The sequence below is a fragment of the Hemitrygon akajei genome, chromosome 13, assembly GCF_048418815.1.
Source record: "Hemitrygon akajei chromosome 13, sHemAka1.3, whole genome shotgun sequence".
NCBI classification, from domain to species: domain Eukaryota; kingdom Metazoa; phylum Chordata; class Chondrichthyes; order Myliobatiformes; family Dasyatidae; genus Hemitrygon; species Hemitrygon akajei.
In genome coordinates this window covers 57316759-57339085 of record NC_133136.1, presented here as the reverse complement: position 1 = coordinate 57339085, position 22327 = coordinate 57316759, and the positions used below count along the sequence as shown (strand labels likewise).

Genomic DNA, 22327 nt, shown 5'->3' with positions numbered 1-22327 from the left:
CTTGTTAAGGCAAATCCTGGTGGGACAGAGTAGGTTACAGGGGAATTAGTGGGAGAATAGGATTGATGATGACAACCTGAGGACATAAAAGATGAAATAGTCAAGTTTATTTTTATTTCTCAGGTATCCATTCTGTTTACCTACCCCAAAATTATCTGAAGATCACCTTTCCCTTTCAATAATAACAAATATTCACAATGTGAGATAATATATCTCAAAGATAAAGGAACATGTATTATTATAATTTATTATCAATGTACATATGTTACCTGAGATGAATTTTCTTGTGGGCATTCACAGAAAATACAAGAAAGACAATAGAATCAATGAAAGACCACCCCAACAGACCTACAATCAATGTGCACAAGACAACAGACTGTGCAAATACAAAAGAAAATAATAGTAATGATAATACAAGCAAGAACAAATTACTTAATAGATATAGCCATTCCAAACACACATAACTTACAGAAATCAGTAAGTGAAAAACAAGAGAAATATGCTGAATTAAAAGAGGAAATTGAAAGACTATGGAACATGAACAGAGTATACATTGTCCTAATTGTAATATCTACAACTGATATAATCCCAAAGTCACTACACAATAGCATTATGTAGATCTCCAGAAAGCCACAATATCAAATACTGTACCACCAGAATAGTCCAAAGGTTCCTAGTGTAACATGCCATAAGGTTTCACTGCTGTGTAACATGCTGTAAGGTTTCACTGCTGTGTAACATCCTGTAAGGTTTCTGTGGTGAACTACATATACCTGTCTGGACACGCCCCCCCACTGACTGCTCCTGTGGCTCCTCCCACAGACCCCAGTATAAAGACAATTGAGGCCTGAGCCCGGCCCTCAGTCTCCAGGATGTAGTATGGTGGTCAACTACTGCTTGTTCTTTCTTCCAGCCAATAAAAGCCGATATCTCGCCTTCACGTCTCAGAGAGAGTTATTGATGGTGCATCAGTTTTATTGACTGGAAGTTTTAAAACATGGAAAGCATTTTACGTCCGGAAAGATTGGATTTGGACCCCCAAGCCCCTGAAGCAGCTCTTGCCTTTGAACTCTGGCTTGCATGCTTCCAATCATACTTGGAGGAGGTTAGTGCAACTGAACCCGCTGTTATGCACCGAATTCTCCTCTCGAGGGTCACCCCGAAAGTTTACTCACTTATCAGAGGCCTGCCGACCTACCAAGGGGCACTGGACACCCTCAAAAGACAGTACCTGCAGCCGGTGAACACCGTCTACTCAAGACATCGCTTAGCTACGCGACGACAGCGGCCTGGAGAATCGAGCGCCCAATTTCTCCGAGCCCTACAGACACTCGTGCGGACTTGCGACTGCAAAACTCTCACGGCGGAACAGCATGCGGAGCTCCTCATACGAGACACCTTTGTTACAGGAATCAGGTCAGTGTGCGTGCGCCAACGGCTGCTGGAAAATGCCGATCTTACCTTACGCTTGGCGATCGAGACGGCCGACATGCTGGAGGCTGCTCTGCACAACACTGACGCTGTCCAGCCGCGCAATCCCCCGCCAGTCCTGTGGACACCTCAGACCCCGCCACCCGCGAGCAAATTCACCACTGCCTCTGCCAGTCGCGAGTCCACAAACTCCCCGAAACCGACCACAGCTGCTGCCAGTCGTAAGCCCGCACAGTGTTACTTCTGCGGACTCGAAAAGCACCCCTGAAAACGCTGCCCGGCCCAAGAAGCGACCTGCTCCAGCTGCGGGAAGAAGGGCCATTTCGCCAAGGTCTGTAAGTCTAAACCACGAGCGGGGTCGGGCAGCGCTGCGTGTGAGGCATGGGGGCCGCCATCTTGCCTGCCCACCTTGTGCGAGGCATGGGGGCCGCCATCTTGCATGCCCGGATGGGGGTGGCCATCTTTGTCGGCGCCAACATGCCCCGCCCCCTACCCACCGATGCTTACCAGGCACCAAGACGGCGGTTCAACTCTGGCTTCTGTAACCCTCGACCAAAGCGCCCCACACCAGCTCGCAAGGTCAATGATGGACATCCTGGTGGAGGGGCACAGGACTAGCTGCCTGTTTGACACGGGCAGCTCTGAGAGTTTTATTGACCCGGACACAGTGCAACGCTGCGGACTTGTGACACGGCCGGTAAGCCAGAGGGTCACCTTGGCTTCTGGGTCGTATTCCACAGACATCCGGGTGGGTTGTGTAGCGACATTGGTGGTGCAGGGCACAGAATATCGGGACTTTGCGTTACTGGTCATGCCTCAACTGTGCGCGCCTGTGCTATTGGGGCTGGACTTCCAGAGCCACCTCGTAAGTGTGACTATGGCATATGACGGGCCCCTCCCACCACTCACTGTCAGGAATCCTCAGTTTTGTGGGACTTCGTCATATACCCCGCTACTGACCACACACACACACCGACCCACACATCCCACCCAGCACCATGCCGACAGCTGCGCTACTGACACCACTTGCAGCCTCTCCACCCTCAAGATCCCTCCCCCACCGCTGTTCGCCAACCTGACCCCTGACTGTAAACCTGTGGCAACTAAAAGCAGGAGGTACAGCACGGGGGACAGAGCCTTCATTCAGTCAGAGGTGCAGCGGCTGCTCAGGGAGGGGATCATTGAGCCAAGCACAAGCCTTTGGAGGGCCCAGGTGGTTGTTGTTCAGACCGGGCAGAAAAATAGGATGGTCGTGGACTATAGCCAGACCATCAATAGGTTCACGCAGCTTGACGCGTACCCCCTACCCCGCATCGCGGATACAGTCAACCAGATAGCTCAGTACAAGGTGTACTCGACCATAGATCTGAAATCCGCTTATCACCAGCTCCCCATCCGCCCAGAGGACCGCCCCTACACCACCTTCGAGGCGGGCGGCAGGCTCTATCACTTCCTGCGCGTCCCATTCGGTGTCACAAATGGTGTCTCGGTCTTCCAGAGGGAAATGGACTGGATGGTGGACCAGTGCCAACTGAAGGCCATATTTTCCTATCTGGATAACATCACCATCTGTGGTCACGGCTGGCCGGATCACAACGCCAACCTCCAACGATTTTTCCAAGTGGCCAAAGCCCTGAACCTTACTTATAACAGGGACAAGAGTGTGTTCGGAACCACCCGACTCGCTATCCTTGGGTATGTCGTGGAAAACGGGGTCATTGGCCCTGATCCCGACCGTATGCGCCCCCTGTTAGAACTCCCTCTTCCCACCACCCTCAGAGCCCTCAGACGGTGCCTGGGCTTCTTTTCCTATTACGCCCAATGGGTCCCCTATTACGCAGACAAGGCCCGACCCCTGGTCAAGTCTACCACTTTTCCCTTCTCTGCCGAGGCCCGCGTGGCCTTCAGCTGCATTAAAGGGGACACTGCCAAAGCAACGATGCATGCGGTGGACGAGACCATTCCCTTCCAAGTAGAGAGTGATGCCTCCGATTTCGCGCTGGCTGCTACCCTCAATCAGGCAGGCAGGCCAGTAGCATTCTTCTCTCGTACCCTTCAAGGCCCTGAAATTCGGCACTCCGCCGTGGAGAAAGAAGCCCAGGCCATAGTGGAAGCTATTAGGTACTGGAGGCACTATCTCGCCGGCAAAAGGTTCACCTTGCTGACCAACCAGTACTCAGTTGCGTTCATGTTCAGCAACCAACAGCGGGGCAAAATCAAAAATGATAAAATTTTGCGTTGGAGAATAGAACTCTCCACCTACAACTATGATATCCTGTACTGGCCTGGAAGGCTCAATGAGCCCCCTGATGCCCTATCCCAGGGAATGTGTGCCAGCGCAAGCTCGACCAGCTATACGCCCTCCGTGCACATCTTTGCCACCCGGGGGTCACCCGATTTTACCATTTCGTGAAAGCCCAGAACCTGCCGTACTCCCTGGAGGACATCAGGATGATGACCAGGGAATGCCAAGTCAGTGCTGAGTGCAAACCGCACTTCTACCGTCCTGAAAAGGCACAACTTGTCAAGGCCACCCGCCCCTTTGAGCGACTGAGTGTTGACTTTAAGGGCCCCCTTCCCTCCACCGACCGCAATGTCGACTTCCTCAACATTATCAACGAGTACTCGCGGTTCCCCTTTGCCATCCCCTGCCCCGACACCACTACCACGTCCGTCATAAAAGCCCTGTGCCAGCTCTTCACTCTGTTCGGATATCCCTGCTATATCCACAGTGATAGAGGGTCCTCCTTTATGAGTGACGAGCTGTGCCGGTACCTGCTAGCTAGGGGCATTGCTACTAGTTGGACCATGAGCTATAATCCCCGGGGTAATGGACAGGTGGAGAGGGAGAATGCCACTGTGTGGAAGGCCACACTTTTAGCCCTTAAGTCAAAAGGATTGCCGGTCTCTCGATGGCAGGAGGTCCTCCCCGAGGCACTCCACTCTATCCGCTCCCTGTTATGTACGTCCACCAATGCCACCCCTCACGAACGCCTATTCTCTTTTCCCAGGAAGTCTGTCACTGGGACCACCCTACCAGTTTGGCTGACGTCCCCAGGGCCAGTGCTGCTCCGGAAACATGTGAGGAGCAATAAATACTCCCCGCTGGTCGAGAGGGTTCACCTTCTACATGCGAACCCCCAGTATGCCTATGTGGTCTTACCTGATGGGCGGGAGGACACGGTCTCCTTCCGCGACCTGGCGCCCGCAGGAGCAGCAGACCACTACCCCGAACACTCCACGGTAACTATGAACCCTGTACCCGAGGTGACACCTACAAAAACTCCTCACGACACTCCTATACCGGGCGTCTCGCACGCGCATATACCAGGCGCCTCACACACGCATGAGGGATCACTGACGCCTAGTGGGCTGACACCTCCAGTCAGGCCGGAACCAGCAGAACCTCCGTCTCCGGTGCAATCACCACCGGCACCTGTGCAATCACCACCGGCACCTGTGCAATCACCACCACCAGCACCTGTGCAATCACCACCACCTGTGCAATCACCACCGGCACCTGTGCAATCACCACCACCAGCACCTGTGCAATCACCACCACCGGCACCTGTGCAATCACCACCACCTGTGCAATCACCACCGGCTCCTGTGCAATCACCACCGGCACCTGTGCAATCACCACCACCGGCACCTGTGCAATCACCACCACCTGTGCAATCACCACCGGCTCCTGTGCAATCACCACCACCAGCACCTGTGCAATCATCACCGGCACCTATGCAATCACCACCGGCACCTGTGCAATCACCACCACTGGCACCTGTGCAATCACCACCACTGGCACCTGTGCAATCACCACCACCGGCACCTGTGCAATCACCACCACTGGCACCTGTGCAATCACCACCGGCACCTGTGCAATCACCACCACCGGCACCTGTGCAATCACCACCGGCACCTGTGCAATCACCACCACCGGCACCTGTGCAATCACCACCACCGGCACCTGTGCAATCACCACCGGCACCTGTGCAATCACCACCACCGGCATCTGTGCAATCACCACCACCGGCACCTGTGCAATCACCACCAGCACCTGTGCAATCACCACCGGCACCTGTGCAATCACAGCCGGTGCTACGTAGATCGCAGCAACAGATTCGACCACCTGATAGACTTAACCTGTAAATATACTTGTAAGAAACTTTGCCCCATGGGGACTCTCTTTTAAAACAAAGGGGGGGTGAATGTGGTGAACTACATATACCTGTCTGGATACGCCCCCTGATGACTGCTCCTGTGGCTCCTCCCACAGACCCCCTGATGACTGCTCCTGTGGCTCCTCCCACAGACCCCGGTATAAAGGCGATTGAGGCCTGAGCCCGGCCTCATCAGATTAAGATTTATAAAGTTTTATCAGTTAATTGCACATGGTGTACTGTCTGGTATTTTGCGGTGCTGGTTTGTAACCGGGCAACACATCAGACAGCATCCACACAAACCAGATTTCTCAGTTTGGCGGGGCCAGAAGTTGTCTTCCCCTAGACGAGCACGTGCTGGCTGAGCCTGAGGGTCACACTAGCAATTGACAAAAGAGTGTGCTTGGCTATGCCTGTACCTCAGGTTTTACCAGCTAGAACTGAGAAAAAATAAAAATACACAATAATAATAGTAACTTATTTATAGAGCACACTTCACACAGAAAACATAATTCAAAGTGCTTTACAGTGGGATTAAGTGCAAACATGAAACATTAGATAAACAAGTTTTGAGTTAGCAATTTAAAGTGTCAATTGAGTCTACACCCCTTGTAGTTTTAGATATTGAATTCCACAGTTCAGGTGAGTAGATAAAAAATGCTGCCCTGCAATTATCTTTTGAGCATGATAGTTTAAATTTAAGAGATATTACTGAAATATTAAATACACGACACTCATCCCTGTGTCAGTCTCATGTTCTGGGGCCTCCTCCATGGTGATTGTAGGAGTTGACTCTGGGACTGCAGGAAGTGGTTCTTACAGGTCTGGACACCTTCCTTCTCCAAGAATTGACTCTGTTCTCCTCAACTGATTGATGTGACATCTCCAGATAACATCAGATGCAATACCTACACTGTAGGAGAGTGGTCCAGTTCTGTCCTTAATCTTTCCAAGTACTCACATTTGATCATCTCTGTAGTCCCTCACCAGGACTGCTTGTCCAGGAGTGAAACATTGAACCTCCTTGATTGAGGACCCCTTTATTTGTCTCAGCTGTTTGTCCTGCACACTCCTTCTGCGACTGGGTTTGAGGAGATCCAAGAGCGAGTGTAAGGGATGGTCCAGGAATGGCAGAGCTGGTGAGCTGTTGCTTGTGGAATGTGCAGCATTGTGATGTGCAAAGAGGAAATTGATGAGCTTCTGATTCAGTGTAGTGTGTTCTGCTAACATTGTTCACAGTGCATTCTTCAGTCTCTGGACAAACCTTTCCACCAAGCTATTTGTAGCTGGATGGTAGAGTGCAGATGTAATATGGCTTATTCCATTCATTTTCTGGAATGCCTGAAACCGTTCTGAAACAAACTGTGGTCCATTGTCACTGACTAAATGTTTGGAACACCACTCTTCAGAAGAGCACAAATCACATCAATACATCAACAGTGTGCAAGGCTGTAATGGAGACTATTGGGAAAACTTCTGCGCACTTTGTAGTTACATCCACTAGATAGATAGATAGATAGATAGATAGATAGATACTTTATTCATCCCCTTGGGGAAATTCAACTTTTTTCCAATGTCCCATACACTTGTTGTAGCAAAACTAATTACATACAATACTTAACTCAACCAAATAATACCAAATAATTTGTGTCCATGAATAGTCTGGCAAAATCCACATGAATCTAATGCTAGAGCAATGCAGGTCATTCCCAGGGATGGAGAGGCACTGCTCTTGTCAGCTTCTGGACATGATGGGATCGCCATCAGTGCAAGGCAGGCTATTCCCGGCCAGCTGACAGCTTTGAGCCAACGCTTTCAGTTTGACCCACCTAGATGCCTGGCATGTAGCTCCTCCAACACTTTAGCTCTCAGCTTGGATAGCACAACAACTCTCAAACACCACATAGCACAACCTCTGTCAAGGGCAGGTTCAGCCCAGTGCTGATAAAAATGGGGGAACTTGGACTTCTGCTGCACATTCCAACAATTTTGGGCTGCCATGCAGACCCAAGACAGTATGGGGTCTTTTCTGGTTTCCCTTTGGATCATCCCTGCCATAATCTCTGTCTCCCTACTTTTGATTTGCATTAGGGAGAATACGTCAAGAGAAGTGTCCTCTTCTGCAATTTTTTCAGGTACTTCCTTTTTCAATGACAAATGGGACAATCTATCAGCACTTCCATGATTAGTTGTCCTCTTGAATTCAGTCTTGTAATTGTGTCATCCAAGAAACAGAGCCCATCTCTGCATTCGTGCTGCTGTCGTTAGCGGAGCACCCTTTTGTGGATTGAAAATGGGCACGAGGGTTGATAATCAGTAATGAGGGTAAACTCTCTCCCATACAACTACTGGTTGAAAAGTTTTACACCTCAAACCAGACTTAAGGCCTCTCTGTTAATCTGTGTGTGATGCAAGGGATGTGAGGCATTCACTTCCATCTTTCATAATATGTGAGATTACCGCATCTATGCCATAAAGCAAAGCGTCAGAGGGAAGCCTCACTGGATGATATGGATCATAATGTGTAAGTATAGTGTCTGATATCTTATTTCCTTTGCCTTTTGGAAAACCACCTCACACTGCTTTGTCCATTGTCATTTCTTCCCCATCTGTAGTAATGAGTTCAAGCAGGAGCAAGATTTGGCAGGAACCTGTTACAGTAATTGGCAATTCCTGAAGAGGACTGTGCCACTTTGTCCTTGGGGCATCCACCACTGCTTGAATTTCCTCAGCACACTTGTGTAAATCTTATGTGTCAATAGTGTGACCACAGTAACTGATGCTTGGTTTAAAGAATTCACACTTATTGCATTGTGCTCGGAGCCCATAGCTTTCTGCCAGAGTGCAGGTGCAGATGCTATTCTAAAAATAAGCCTATTATAGTGATAAAGCTTTTTGTGAGTGTTTATGGTGAGAAACACTTTGGACTCTTCTTCCATCTCACTTTGCAAGTAGGCCCACTACGCTGAAGTGTTTCCCTCCAGAAAAGTTTGCAAAGCTATCCTCTATCTGGACAGAGGGTATTGATCTACCTTCAATACTGGGTTGATGGTGACCTTAAAATCACCACAGATCCTGTCAGACCCATCCTTCTTGGCTGCTGGGTCCCACTGGAGTTGCTCATGGCTCCACTCAATCTTGGAAAGAATTCCTTCAGCCTCCATACGATCTAGCTCACCGTCTACTTTATCACAGATGGTATAAGAAACTGAACATGCTTTGTCAAACTTGGGTATAGCATTTTAGTTAGTTTAACACAATTTTACCCTTGAAACTGCATGTTTGAGTTTTCTAATGCCATCCCTGAACACTGCAGTGGCATCATCCAGTACCCTTCTTAATTCACTTTTAGTTGACTCTATTGCAGGCGATGTGGCATGCATATGGTAGATGGGTCTCCACTCAAGTTGTAGATGTCTCAGTTAATCACAGCCCCATAATGTTGCCTTCCTGTTTTTGCTGCTCAATTTATTCAATATACATCATCCAGTTATCTCTTGAGCAATTGAATGTTTCTATCATTACAGTGCAGCCAGCCATTTCTGCTTTTTAAAAATTTATTATCATCAGCCAGTGCTCACTCTTTATGAACCTGTGGCCGTACTTGTTGCTTGTTAACTTCATCTGTTTTCTGCCTTTTTTTTAAACTGGAACATCTCTCTCCTCATTGGATGAAAAATGCACCGCACTTTTTTAACAAGTATCTCTCTCCTCTTCCTTTTTGTTTAGTCAGACACTCATGTATGGTTCGGTGACACAATGATGTATGGCATTCTCATACTTCTTACATATAACCCATAATGTATTATGTAGACAAAGAATGCTTTATTAATCATATATTTACAATTATACTCAAATATTACTTAAATATTAAACACTTTACACAAACCACACTACTGTGTAGAGTACACTCAAAGCTGATGCTTCCAGTACGGTCCATTACATTCCTAAATTAATTAATAACACTGTTGCCACTCATTTGGCCCCCTGGGGTGGCATCTTCATATAATAATTGAGGGGCTTCCTCCCCCAGCCCTTCTCCAGTACCAGAAGAACTCTGCACTGTTGTCCTTCCTCACCAAGCTTTGTGGTGGCTGTACCAACCTTCAGTGCATTCCACTGTACATATACCAGCAGCCTGGAACGTGACAATTGGCATCGTTCCCCCATGAAGATCTCAATGCACTGGCAGACCAAAGGGTATTTCTCACTGAGTTTATGATTAGACCATAAGACACAGGAGCAGAATTAAGCCATTCCATCATGGTTGATACCGGATCCCACTCAACCCCATCCATCTGCCTTCTTGCCTTATCTTTTGATGCCCTGACTGATAAGGAAACTATCAACTTTCGCTTTAAATATACATACGGACTTGGCCTCTACCCCGTCTGTGGCAGTGCATACCACAGATTCACTACTCTGGCTAAAAGAAATCCTCCTTACCATTGTTCTAAAAGGATCACCCCTCAAATTTGAGGCTGTTCCCTCTAGTTCTGGATTCCTCCATCATAGGGAACATCCTCTCCACATCCATCCTATCTAGTCCTTTCAACATTCAGTATGCTCCAATGAAATCTCCCTGCATTCTTCTAAATTCCAGTGAGTACAGGCCTAAAGCTGCCAAACGCTTCTCATATGTTAACCCCTTCATTTTCAGAATCATCCTCATGAGCCTCCTCGGGATTCTCTTCAATGACAATCCTTTCTGAGATATGGGGCCCAAAACTGTTGACAATAGTCGATGTGGCATGATTAGTGTCTTATAAAACCTCAGCATTATCTCCTTGTTTTTATGTTCTATTCCCCTTGAAAGAAATGCCAGCATAGCATTTGCCTTCTTTACCACAGATTCAACCTGTTAATTAACCTTCTAGGAGTCTTGCATGATGACCTAAGTCCTTCTGCACCTCTGATGTTTGACTTACCTCCCCATTTAGATAATAGTCTGCATTATTGTTCCTTTTACCAAAATGCATTATTATACATTTCTCAACTCTATATCCACCTGCCACTTTCATGCCCATTCTTCCTATTTGTCTAAATCCTTCTGCAATCGCATTGCTTCCTCAGTACTACTTACCCTTCCACCTGTCTTCGTATCATCCACAAACTTTGCCACAAAGCCACCAATTCCATTCTCTAAATCACTGACAAACACGTCACACCTGATGACCAGTTATCAAGAGGGAGTACCCACCCCACAGACCCCATTTCTGTTTTCCTTCCCAATCTGCTCCAGTCAAATCTTATTTTTATGCCTTGGGCTCTTCAAACCAGACAGAAGAATGGTTTTCTTTCCAAGATAGAGGAATTAAACTAGCAAACAACTTGTGAGTAACTAATGGTCTTTTTAAATAGCCTTTGGCCAGAGTTTAGCACATACCATCGAATACACATCTAACTATGAGAGATTGAAGTGGTTATAGGCTGGAGCATGGAGCTCTAGAAGGTCAGCCATTACCTTTATATGTACAATTATTGCAGCCTGCCATATTCAAGTAGGGCTTCCCATCAACAAGGTTCAGCATAAAGCTGGGAACCAGCTGGGCACCTTTGATCAGCAGGTGGAATACTGCCCACAGAGTGGGAAGAGAGTTAGCAGGCTGAAGCACACCCTGTAAATAAGCAATACTGAATTAAAGTATGATTGCAGAGTTCTGTGGTGTAACGCTGTAGGCAGGGGTTAGATCTGAGCAAGCTAAACTCATTGACAGTGCATGCTACTTCAAAAGTGTTTGTAATGGACTCAATTCCGGAAACAAAGAACTTTGTAATACCTAGGTTACTGAACTCAGATTTTTCTCTTCTGTGTCTTGGTAATGATCTGATTTGTTAAAGAGCACGACTATCAAATATCCTGCTTACACATGCACTTATCCAGTGGGTGGGTGGCATGCCACACAAGGCTCTAGATGACAGTGACTTCACCAATTTAAAGACCACTGGAAGTGTGTAGACAGTTAAAAGTGAAACATTTGGCCACCAAATGGAGAAAATTCCACCATTATTCCTTCAGATTATCGACCAAAACTACGTTTGTAAATGATTGCTAGAGAGAATCTGTTGAAATTCATCCCAAATTTTATTAATTGATTATTTTAATCTTATATTTACATTTTCACTATAAGCAGCTTTATTGTGAATTAATCTTTTACATTACCTTTGTACACCAAACCTTGCGCAACAAGCATACTTCCAAGAGATAGTGGCAGAGCTGTAAAGTAAAAAATTCACAGATAAACAGTATTCTATCAAATAGTTTATTGCCAAACAAGCATCTGCACAATTGTATACAAAAGTATTATGTTTGTGGCACAAAGGTTACAGTGGCAGAAGAAGTCAAAATCCATTATTTCTTTTAAACTTGTTGGCCAGAAAGAATTACAGTTTACATGTCAGTGAATTCAAATGAATCAAGGACAGTGGAAGCAGATAAGCTAATTCCCTTTGTTCTTATCAAGAGGTATAAGATATGGAGTCTGCCATTTTATGAAGAGACTCTGTGTTCTCCATTTTGTGAGCTTAAGTTGCTTGGCTCGATCAATGTTTTAAAGTAGACATAATGATGCTCCTGGTAATGTGCTGAACTGGAGATAATTTCCAAATAAGAAGTTATTATATCAAAGAACATCTCACAAATATTGCATGCAGGACTGTGACTGTTGGGCTCTGTATCTGTCCTGCGTGATTCAAATTGGTTGCTGATTGAGAACAAAGAGCCATATATTAGTGATTGTCACTTGCTGGGAATAGGGCAATAAACGGAAGCTGTGTTAGAGCAGAGCCAATAAAAAGGGTGTTAAAGGTGAGACACATGACCTATTGCCAATGACACTGGAATGCAACATTTGAGTTGCTAAGGAACAAGTATAAAGGCAGACCTTCAAGTGTGCTGGTAGTGATGACTGTATAGGAGTGTTACCATTGTGGGTGTGAGGTGCCCTAGGGACTTAGAGATATGAAACGTGACTACGAGGAACACGTGGTCAGCAGTAAAGATATAACTGGTGTTACCTTTTCTCTTTTCTGTTCATGAAAGTTCAGGAAAACGTAGTAGGTCTGCACACAGGTATTTGGTAATGTAGGTTCACGTGTTCTACCGTTGAGACAATAAGGGTACTTGTTGGTAATTACAGATTCTCTCTGTGCCTCCATGATCATTATATCAAGGGGCAATTCTTTAAACAGAATTGGCTTCCCTGTTGTGGGCTTATGGTAAAATCTCCTGTTTTGTCAGAAGGAGACTCAAGCAGGAGCAGGTGGGTGAGGAACAGAGAGATCTGGGGCTGGGTAGTTAGTACAGACCTGAGGTAAAGAATTCAGTTTTAAAGAATTCAATTCTGTTTCGATTGGAGGGCACTCCTCCAGAAGTAATAATAGGCATCCATCAGTCTCGAGAGACCATGGATTTACGCCTTGGAATGTTTCCAGGGCGCAGGCCTGGGCAGGGTTGTATGGGAGACCGGCAGTTGCCCATGATATTCACACCACTGATATTGTCCAAGGGAAGGGCAATACACACCGGTGTCAGTACAGCTTGGCACGGTGTCGTCGCAGAGTAATGTGTGGTTAAGTGCCTTGCTCAATGACACAACATGCTGCTTTAGCTGAGGCTCGAACTAGTGACCTTCAGATCACTAGACCAACACCTCAACCACTTGATAAAACACGAAACGCTGACAGAACTCAGCAGGCCAGACAGCATCTATGGGAGGAGGTAATAATGACGTTTCGGGCTGAAACCCTTCATCAGGAGTGAAATAACATGGGATGGTTGAGGGGGGATAAGAAGTGGGGGGAGGGATAAAGTAGAGAGCTGGGAAGTGATAGGCTGGAGGGAAATGGGCTAGGGGGAAGGTGGAGAAATATGGGAAATAAAAGAGAAAGAAAGGTAGGGCTGGGGGGAGAGATTATAGTGAGGGGGGAAAAGAGAGAGAAAGAGAACCAGACTAAAATAATAGATAGGGATTGGGGGCAGAGGTATCAATGGAGGTCAGTGAGTTGGATGTTCATGCCGGCAGGAAGGAGGCTACCTAGGCGGGAGATGAGGTATTGCTCCATCGACCTGCATGTGGCCTCATCTTGATGGTAGGGGAGGCCATGGACAGACATATCGGAGTGGGAGTGGTCTGTGGAATTGAAGTGTGTGGCCACAGGGAGATCCCGCCACTGCTGGAGGACTGAGCGCCGGTGTTCGGCGAAACGGTCTCCCAGTCTGCGGCGGGTCTCCCCTATGTATAAATGGCCACATCGGGAGCACCGGATACAGTATATCACCCCGGTTGACTCGCAGGTGAAGTGATGCCTCACCTGAAAGGACTGTCTGGGGCCTGGGATGGTGGTGAGGGAAGAAGTGTGGGGGCAGGTGTAGCACTTCTTCCGTTTGCAGGGATGAGTGCACCGGATACAGTATATCACCCCAGTTGACTCACAGGTGAAGTGGTGCCTCACCTGCATCAATACCTTATCTCCCGCCTAGGTAGAGCAATACCTTATCTCCCGCCTAGGTAGCCTCCTTCCTGCAGGCATGAACATCCAACTCACTGACCTCTGTTGATACCTCTGCCCCCCATCCCTATCTATAATTTTAGTCTGGTTCTCTTTCTCTCTCTTTTCCCCCCCTCACTATAATCTCCCCCCAGCCCTACCTTTCTTTCTCTTTTATTTCCCATAATTCTCCACCTTCCCCCTAGCCCATTTCCCTCCAGCCTATCACTTCCCAGCTCTCTACTTTATCCCTCCCCCCACTTCTTATCCCCCCTCGACTATCCCATGTTACTTCACTCCTGATGAAGGGTTTTGGCTCGAAACGTCGTCACTACCTCCTCCCATAGATGCTGTCTGGCCTGCTGAGTTCTGCCAGCAGTTCGTGTTTTTTTTATTTATTTCCAGCATCTGCAGATTCACTCGTGTGACCTTAACCACTTGGCTATGCACCAACAATCCAGAATTACATTTTGGGGAAATGGCCACAATATTGGGAGTATGCTGGAAACATCAGCAGTGAAGGCGGAAAAGCTCTTTTAAAAATTGCCTAAGGGGAATTGTCAGACAAGGAATTTAAGCAGCTACTGAAGCCAGTAGCAGTGACCTGCCTCAATGAGGATTTAAACAGATGCTGGCAAAAAGCTGATGCCGAATGCGATAGGTTACAACAGGTAAACCTGGAATCCCGGCACAAAGCAGAAGCTGAGTTATATAGATTACAGCAGGAAATACCGGAATATTGGCAAGAAATGAAAGTCGAGCAGGATAGATAGATTAGAACACTTGAGAAAGAAATCAGCAAGGCTAAAAGCAGGTATGAAGTTGCTCAAGCAGACAAGGTGAAGGAGAATCCTGAAGGATTCTACAGGTACATTAAGAGCAAAAGGATTGCTAGAGACAAAATTGGTCCTCCGGAAGACCAGAACGGTAATCCATGTGTGGAGCCAAAACAGACGGGGGAGATCTTAAATACGTTCTTTGCATCTGTAGTCGGGAGACTGATACAGAGTCTATAGAAATGAAACCAAGTGATATCAACTTCGCGGACCTTGTATAGAATATAGAGGAGTAGATATTTGCTACCCTGAGGCAGATCATGGTGGATAAATCCCCAGGGCCTGACAAGGTGTTCCCTTGAACCCTAGGGGAGACAAGTGCAGAAATTGCCGGGGCCCTAACATAGATACATAAGCCATCCTTAGTGAAAGGAGACATACCAGAGGATTGGATGATACCCAGTGTTGTTCCACTGTTTAAAAAAGGCTCTAAACAGAATCCAGGAAATTATAGGCCAGTGAGTCTGACACCAGCTGTGGAAAAGTTATTGGAAGGTATCTAAGATCTAAGGGGACTGGATATATAAGTATTCGGATAGAAATGGACTGATCAAGGATAACCAGCATGGCTTTGTGTGTGGCAGGTCATGTCTAACCAATCTTATAGAGTTTTTCGATGAAGTTAGCAGGAAAGTGGATGAAGGCAAGGCAGTGGGTGTTGTCTACATGGACTTTAGTAAGGCATTTGACCATGTACACATGGGAGGCTATTCAAGAAGGTTTAATTGCTCACATTCAGGATGAGGTAGTAAATTGGGCCAGCCAGTGGTGTAGTGGCATCAGCACTGGACATCAAGGCAGAGGGTTCTGAGTTCGAATCCAGCTGGGTTCCAACCTGGGCAGCAGCATTGTCTGCACGGAAGAAAGGCCTGGCAATCTACTTCTGTATCTTGCTATGAAAATTGTATGGACAGCTATGTTATCCATGGTGTTGTCATGAGTCGATGACAACTTGATGCACTCAGCAACAACAGCAGTAAATTGGATTAGACATTGACTTTATGAGAGAAGCCAGAGAGTGCGCATAGACCATTGCCTCTCTGACTGAAGACCTGTAACTAGCGGTGTGCCTCAGGGATCAGTGCTGGGTCCTTTGATGTTTGTCATCTATATCAATGATCTGTATGATGGGGTTAACTGGATTAGCAAATTTGTGGATGACACCAAGACTGTGGGTGTAGTGGACAGTGGGAAGACAATCATGGCTTTCAGAGGTATCCACGTTAGCTGGAGAAATGGGCTGAAAAATAGCAAATGGAATTTAGTGCAGACAAGTGCAAGGTTTTGCAATTCAGTAGGGTCAACCAGGGTAGGTCTTACGCAGTGAATGGTAGGGCACTGAGGAGTGTGGTAGAACAAAGGGTACTGGGAGTACAGGTCCATAATTTGTTGAAAGTGGCATCACAGGTTGATAAGGTTGAAAAGAAAGCTTTTGGCACTTTGGTCTTTATAAATCAAAGTATTGAATACAGAAGATGAGATGTTATGTTGAAGTTGTATAAGACATTGGAGAGGTCTAATTTGGAGTATTGTGTGCAGTTTTGGTCACCTACCTACAGTAATGATGTAAACAAGGTTGAAAGAGTACAGAGAAAATTTACAAGGTTGTTGCCAGGTCTGGAGGACCTGAGTTATAAGGAAACATTCAATAGGTTAGGACTGTATCCTTTAGTACATAGAAGACTGAGAGGAGATTTGATAGAGGTATACAAAATTATGAAGGGTATAGATAGGGTAAATGCAAGCAGGCTTTTACCACTAAAGTTGGGGGGACTGCAATCAGAGGTCATACCTTAAGGGTGAAAGGTGAGAAGTTTAAGGAGAACATGAGGGAAACCTTCTTCACTCAGAAGGTTAAGAGTGTGGAATGATCTGCCAGATGAAGCAGTGAATGTGAGCTTAATTTCATCATTTAAGAGAAATTTAGACAGGTACATTGAAAGTAGGGATTGGAGGGGGCTATGGTCGCAGTGCAGGCTGTTGGGTGTAGACAGTTTAAATGGTTTTTCAGTATGGACTAGATAGGCTGATGGGCCTGTTTCTGTGCTGTATTTCTCTATGACTCTCTATGACAAAAGACTCCAAGAGGAGGTAGGAACCCCTGAAGAAAAAGTTATTGATTTGCAGGGACAGAGAAGTACAGATCTGGTGCATATGAACTGATTTCAGCTGAAGTGTGAGGAAATAGTTAAAGAAAGATGTAAACAGAAGGAAGAAGCCAATTCAGCTAAGAACAAGTTGGAGGAGTTAAAGAAATAATACAGTGATTTAAAAGCAGCTATGAATGAGATACATAAATCAGTACATGAGAAGAAATGTAACACTAGCAATAAAACACAGTGTTTAAAGCAGATCCAAAAGCTGCAGGACCCACTTGCTGCACAGAGAGGAATAATACGTGCTTTTGGATCTGAAAGAGGGAGAAGTATGAATATGGAGATATGGATTGGCATGATTTAGCAAATTAGGTGACCAGATATGATCTTGATGAGGAGATTATACCTGAAGAACCTCTGCCGACATATAACCGAAAGGAGCCTGTCCTACCGATGGCACGATTGAACGCTTTTCATGGTGGTAATTAACTGTTTATTTTAAATTTTGCAGTTACTTGCAGAAGGTTCTAAAGGAAGAATTGTGCAAGCATGGATTTTTGTTCATCTTGTCTGTGCTTTTGGCTTTTGTTTCTTTATTTGTATTCCATGGAATTGAATTTAGAGAAACTCAGATTTCACACAGGCCAAGTGTAATCTGGGTTGAGAATGACATTTGTGCAACTCTATTCTAGAAATGAGATGGCCACATTTCCAAGGGAAATGGGCCTTCATGAAAGTTGGTCTTTAGTGGACAATTAAATTTGAAATTTAAATTTAATATTTTGGGAAGATTGGAACATTTGGGGAGCAATGCTAGAAGTTGCTTTTACTGACAAAGCTGCTTTCTTTTACAGAATATAAAAGATGTTACTCAGGACTCTTGATATATTGATTTTGAGTTTGAGATCCTTTGGAAAATAGTTTTTAAGCAACCAGTGTTTTGTTATGTAAAGTGTAAATGGAAGTTCATTTTAAATATTGGAGTGGTCCAAACTACATTTCAGAATTTATCTAGCCACTGCTGGATGTTTGAATTAAAATGTCTTGGTCAGTCAGCTTTAGCACTGCAGACTTGAGATGCAGCTGTAAAGGGTATTAAAGTTTCTACCTTCCTTGCAAATAATCTTTATTGTACTGGAGAACTGCATGGGTGTCAAGATATGATAGCAAATAATCCCAAGGGACCATTTGGATCAAAATAATAAGGGTTGGTTGAAGGAGATTAGAAAGCAAAACCAAGTACAAAGACATAAACAAAAGAAAAAACATTATTTAAGAATTTTTATAGATTGCTCCTCATCAGTAGAGGTGGGTGAGAGGAAAGCTGGGTGTGAATGTTTTCTGCCTGGGATCAGTCATACATTCTGATAGAATGTACGTTGTAATAACCTTACAGATCATTTGTTTCTGTGAAAAGCAAGAGGGTTTGTTTCAACTGACAAGAAGTCCCTCCAATATGCTGCTCTGTTATGGTGTATATTTGAAGAAACAAAGAGGAAAGAATATGGAGTCATAAAGGTGAAAGCTCAGTTTAAATTATCCCCTGAGGGGAATAAGAAGGTTGCAGATTGGTGAGAGGGCAAGACAGAAGGAGCAATAGGTTAAAGTTATGGATTTAACCGAAGAGCAGAAGAAAGACGGAGAATTAAAGCGAAATGTAAGGAAAGCAACCCCCTGACATACCAGATCTGTGGAAGGGCCTTGAACTAATTTGTAGATAGGTTACGTTGGATCTTTGCTCCCCACCCCAGGAGCGTATAAATCAATTTTGGTAGATACTTTCACCAAGTGGGTGGAAGCTTTCCTGATTAAGACAAACTCGACCAAACTGACTGCAAAAATCTTATTGGAAAGGGTCTTCACTCACTGGGGATTACCTCTGAATATAGAATCAGATGAAGGCACGCATTTTACAACCCAGATAATGTGAGGTATCAGGACACTTTTAGGGATCAGGCAGAGATTTCATATACCACTGTCTAGAGAAATTGTGGAATTGAACGTTAAAAGTATAATTGGCATTAATGTGGAACAATATACCAGGTAGGTTTGCCTTATATACTGATGATAATAAGGAATACAGTGGCATCATCGAAGGGTTACATCCCTTATAAACTCATGACTGGTTGAGAGGGTTGGAGGAGTTGTGAGGATTAGACTTGTCAGAACATGCAATAGATGGGATTGTGTCAGAAAAGTGGATACAATATTTGGTAGAGATCGTGAAAGAGGTCAATTATGTGGCAGCCCATCAACAAGGAAAGAAAAGGTAACCGAGTAAAGCCTATTTCGACTCAAAAGTCAGTGTCATAAAATTAAGTCCAGGACAAAGTGATGATTAGAATACACTAACCCACCTCATTTTTAAATCCAAGGTTTGCAGGACCCTACAAAAAACTATAGACAAATCAAGTCCATCAGTATACAGGGAACTGATTTCTCCAGATAAAAGTGGATGGTACCACAACACCTAGTTGAAATTGATGGGGGAAGAACAGGAATGTTATCACAATGGGCACATAACAATTGACATGCATAATGGTCCCAATTGTGGAGATTTGACAATCGATGTGCATGGTAATCCTGATTTGGAAGATTTGGGGTTGGAACATCTGTTCCAAGTAGAAGGTGACACTAACCAACAGAGTACAAGGTAACTGTGATTATGGTAAAGGAAGGTTTTATGTCAGTGCACTATTTCATATTCCCCAACATTGAAATAATTTAACCTACTCTTTGAAGAGTTCACAATGTGAGCAAATATTATGAGACTTGGATATTCTTAAGTAACACATGCTATTGTTGCAAATGGTAGTGGGAAAGGGATAGATTGATCAAGATGTCATCAAAGGGAAGACCACTGGGTTTGTTCAGAACAGTTAATATGACAGAAACTTCTGAATTGTGGTTTCAGTACTTATGAGAATTGTCCATTATCGATTCTGCTTGTAAATAATGATTCTTTTCTCACAATATGCAATGATGGGACAGACATATTATATAGCAACAACAACAATAAGTTATGTCAAGGGAAAGAAGTAGTATCCTTTGGAAGGTTGTAATGTTGCAGTTGGGAGTGTGACTTTAGATTTGATTTTTGGAGAACAAACTTTGTCTCAGCCCACAATAAATGCAGGAACGAAGGAGAACCTTTCAATCCAATGAACTGATATGCATATATATTTGTGGGACTCTGTTGTTACTGAATTGCCACTGATTCCTCATTTGACTGTAGACTGGACAGGAGTAGTGAAGGAGGCAAAGGAGGCAATTCATCAATGGACTGACCATACAGAGTAATTAAGACATGCTGATAAAGCAAATGAAACTGTGAGTGACTCAGACTCTTGGAATAAGTTTTGGAATTAGGAATCAAAGTTCAAATACGTCCATGGGTGAGGATAGTTTTGTTGTGTCTGTACTCAACTACATATTGATTAAATAAAAGCACACCCCCACACACTGCTCCGGGCGAGACTCTTCATCTTGACTGTATCCTGGTGTCCTTCATGCAGATTCTCTAACACTCTGGTGGGCAGATTGGAGGAATCACAACACAAGATCTGCACATCAGCGTTCCTTGACATATTGACAGTTAATCTTGTGTTGCTGAGAACTCTAGAAACATATGGTTACTGTAAGCTGGCCATTCGTGCATGGTGATTTCAGAGACTTTTGACAATGTCTGGTCATTCCTTGCTTCCCCTTGTATTTCAGAATTTGTTACCAGCAACTGGTCTATCAATGTGGTGTGGAATACTTCTGCTGGGTCACAGTATGAAAACTTCTCATCTTCAGCTGCCAGTAGTGGAAGATGTGACAAGCCATCAGCATTGCTGTGTTGTTTGGTACTCTGGAGCTTTCTGTCATAAGAGTGGGCTGCTAGGAATAGCACCCAACATTGTAACTGGGTAGCAGACATGACTGGAATTCCCTTCCTGGGATTGAAATTGGACACAAGGGGCAGGTGATCTGTCACTCGTGTAAACTTCTGTCCGTAAAGATAGTGGTGAAACTTCTTTATTTCCCATACTAGACTAAGGGTCTCTCAATTGATCTATGTGTGATTTCATTCTGTGTTCATCAGTGATCTTGAAGCAAACACAGTCGGGCATTCAGATCCATCTTTCATAATGTGTGACAAAACGGCTCCAATGTGATAAGAGGATCCATTGCACGCTAGTCTGACGGGCAGAGATAGGTCATAATAGGTGAGCAGTTCATCTGATGTTATTAGTCTCTTTGTTTCCTTGAATGTTTTTTCACATCTTTCTAGCCATTCCCACTTTGCTCCCGTCTGTAACAATGCATTCAATGGGTGCAGCCCTGTAGCAATGTTTGGGAGAAACCAGTGGTAGTAGTTTACAAAACCAAAGTATGATCTGAGTTGTGACACATTTTCCAGTTTGGGTGCCTGTAGCACTGCTTCAGTCTCCTCTTGTAACTTACGTAAGCCATGCTTGCCAATGACATGTCCACATATATGAGCTTTCATTCTTGGAAAACTCACATTTCTCTCTCTTTGGATGCAGACCATACTCACTCAGCCTGGTAAGCACTTTACTGAGTTTCTGGAGGTGCTCTTTGTCATTCTTGCCAGTTACAATGATGTCATCAGGGTAACATTGTGTTCCTGGGATATCTTGGAACACTTGGTCCATTGCTCTTGGCCAAACTGCTGTAGCTGATGCAACGCCAAAGGTAAGACGATTATACTGGAACAGTCCTTCGTGTGTGCTGATTGTGAGCAACTTCCTGCTTGACTCCTCAAACCCCCATTTGCAGATAGGATTGTGATGAGTCAACCTTTGGAAACCTCTCCCTGTGTGCCAAAGATGCAAAAATGTCTTCTATTCTTGTCGGGGGATACCACACAGAACGCAGCACCAGTTTGATGCTCAGTTTGAAATCCCCACATATGCGGATGGCTCCGGCCTTCCCTTTCTTGATCACTGGGTGTGGCCCAATCACTCCGCTCAACCTCAGAGAGAATTCTAGGTGCCACCATGTTCTAAATTTCAGCATCTACTTTAGGACGTAGTGCATAAGGCAATGGACGTGCTTCATGGAATCTTGGTGTTGCTGCTTCATCCTTTAGTTCTGTCCTTCATGCCTTTGAGTTCACCAGTTCCCTTCTCAAGCACCTTCTTGCTAGTATTAAGCTTCTGTGCCAGTCTCTGGTTAGTGCCACCATTTGGGCTGCTGTTGCCTGTTGATTCTGCACTGAGAGCTTTGATTGAGTGCCAGTCTGGAGGGATTTTTCTCAACCTTTCATGTCCGAACTGTGCTAGCCCTCCACTTTTCAATACATAAA

At 45.1% G+C, this 22327-nt stretch overlaps 1 protein-coding gene across 1 annotated transcript in view; it reads right to left on the bottom strand.

Annotated features, from left to right (window-relative positions):
- Positions 1 to 22327, bottom strand: part of ociad2 (OCIA domain containing 2) — a 51963-nt gene that overhangs the window by 14348 nt on the left and 15288 nt on the right. Inside the window, exon 3 of the mRNA XM_073063953.1 lies at positions 11755 to 11808. Within this exon, the coding sequence (XP_072920054.1) occupies positions 11755 to 11808 (54 nt within the window). The remainder of the gene's footprint in view (positions 1 to 11754; positions 11809 to 22327) is intronic.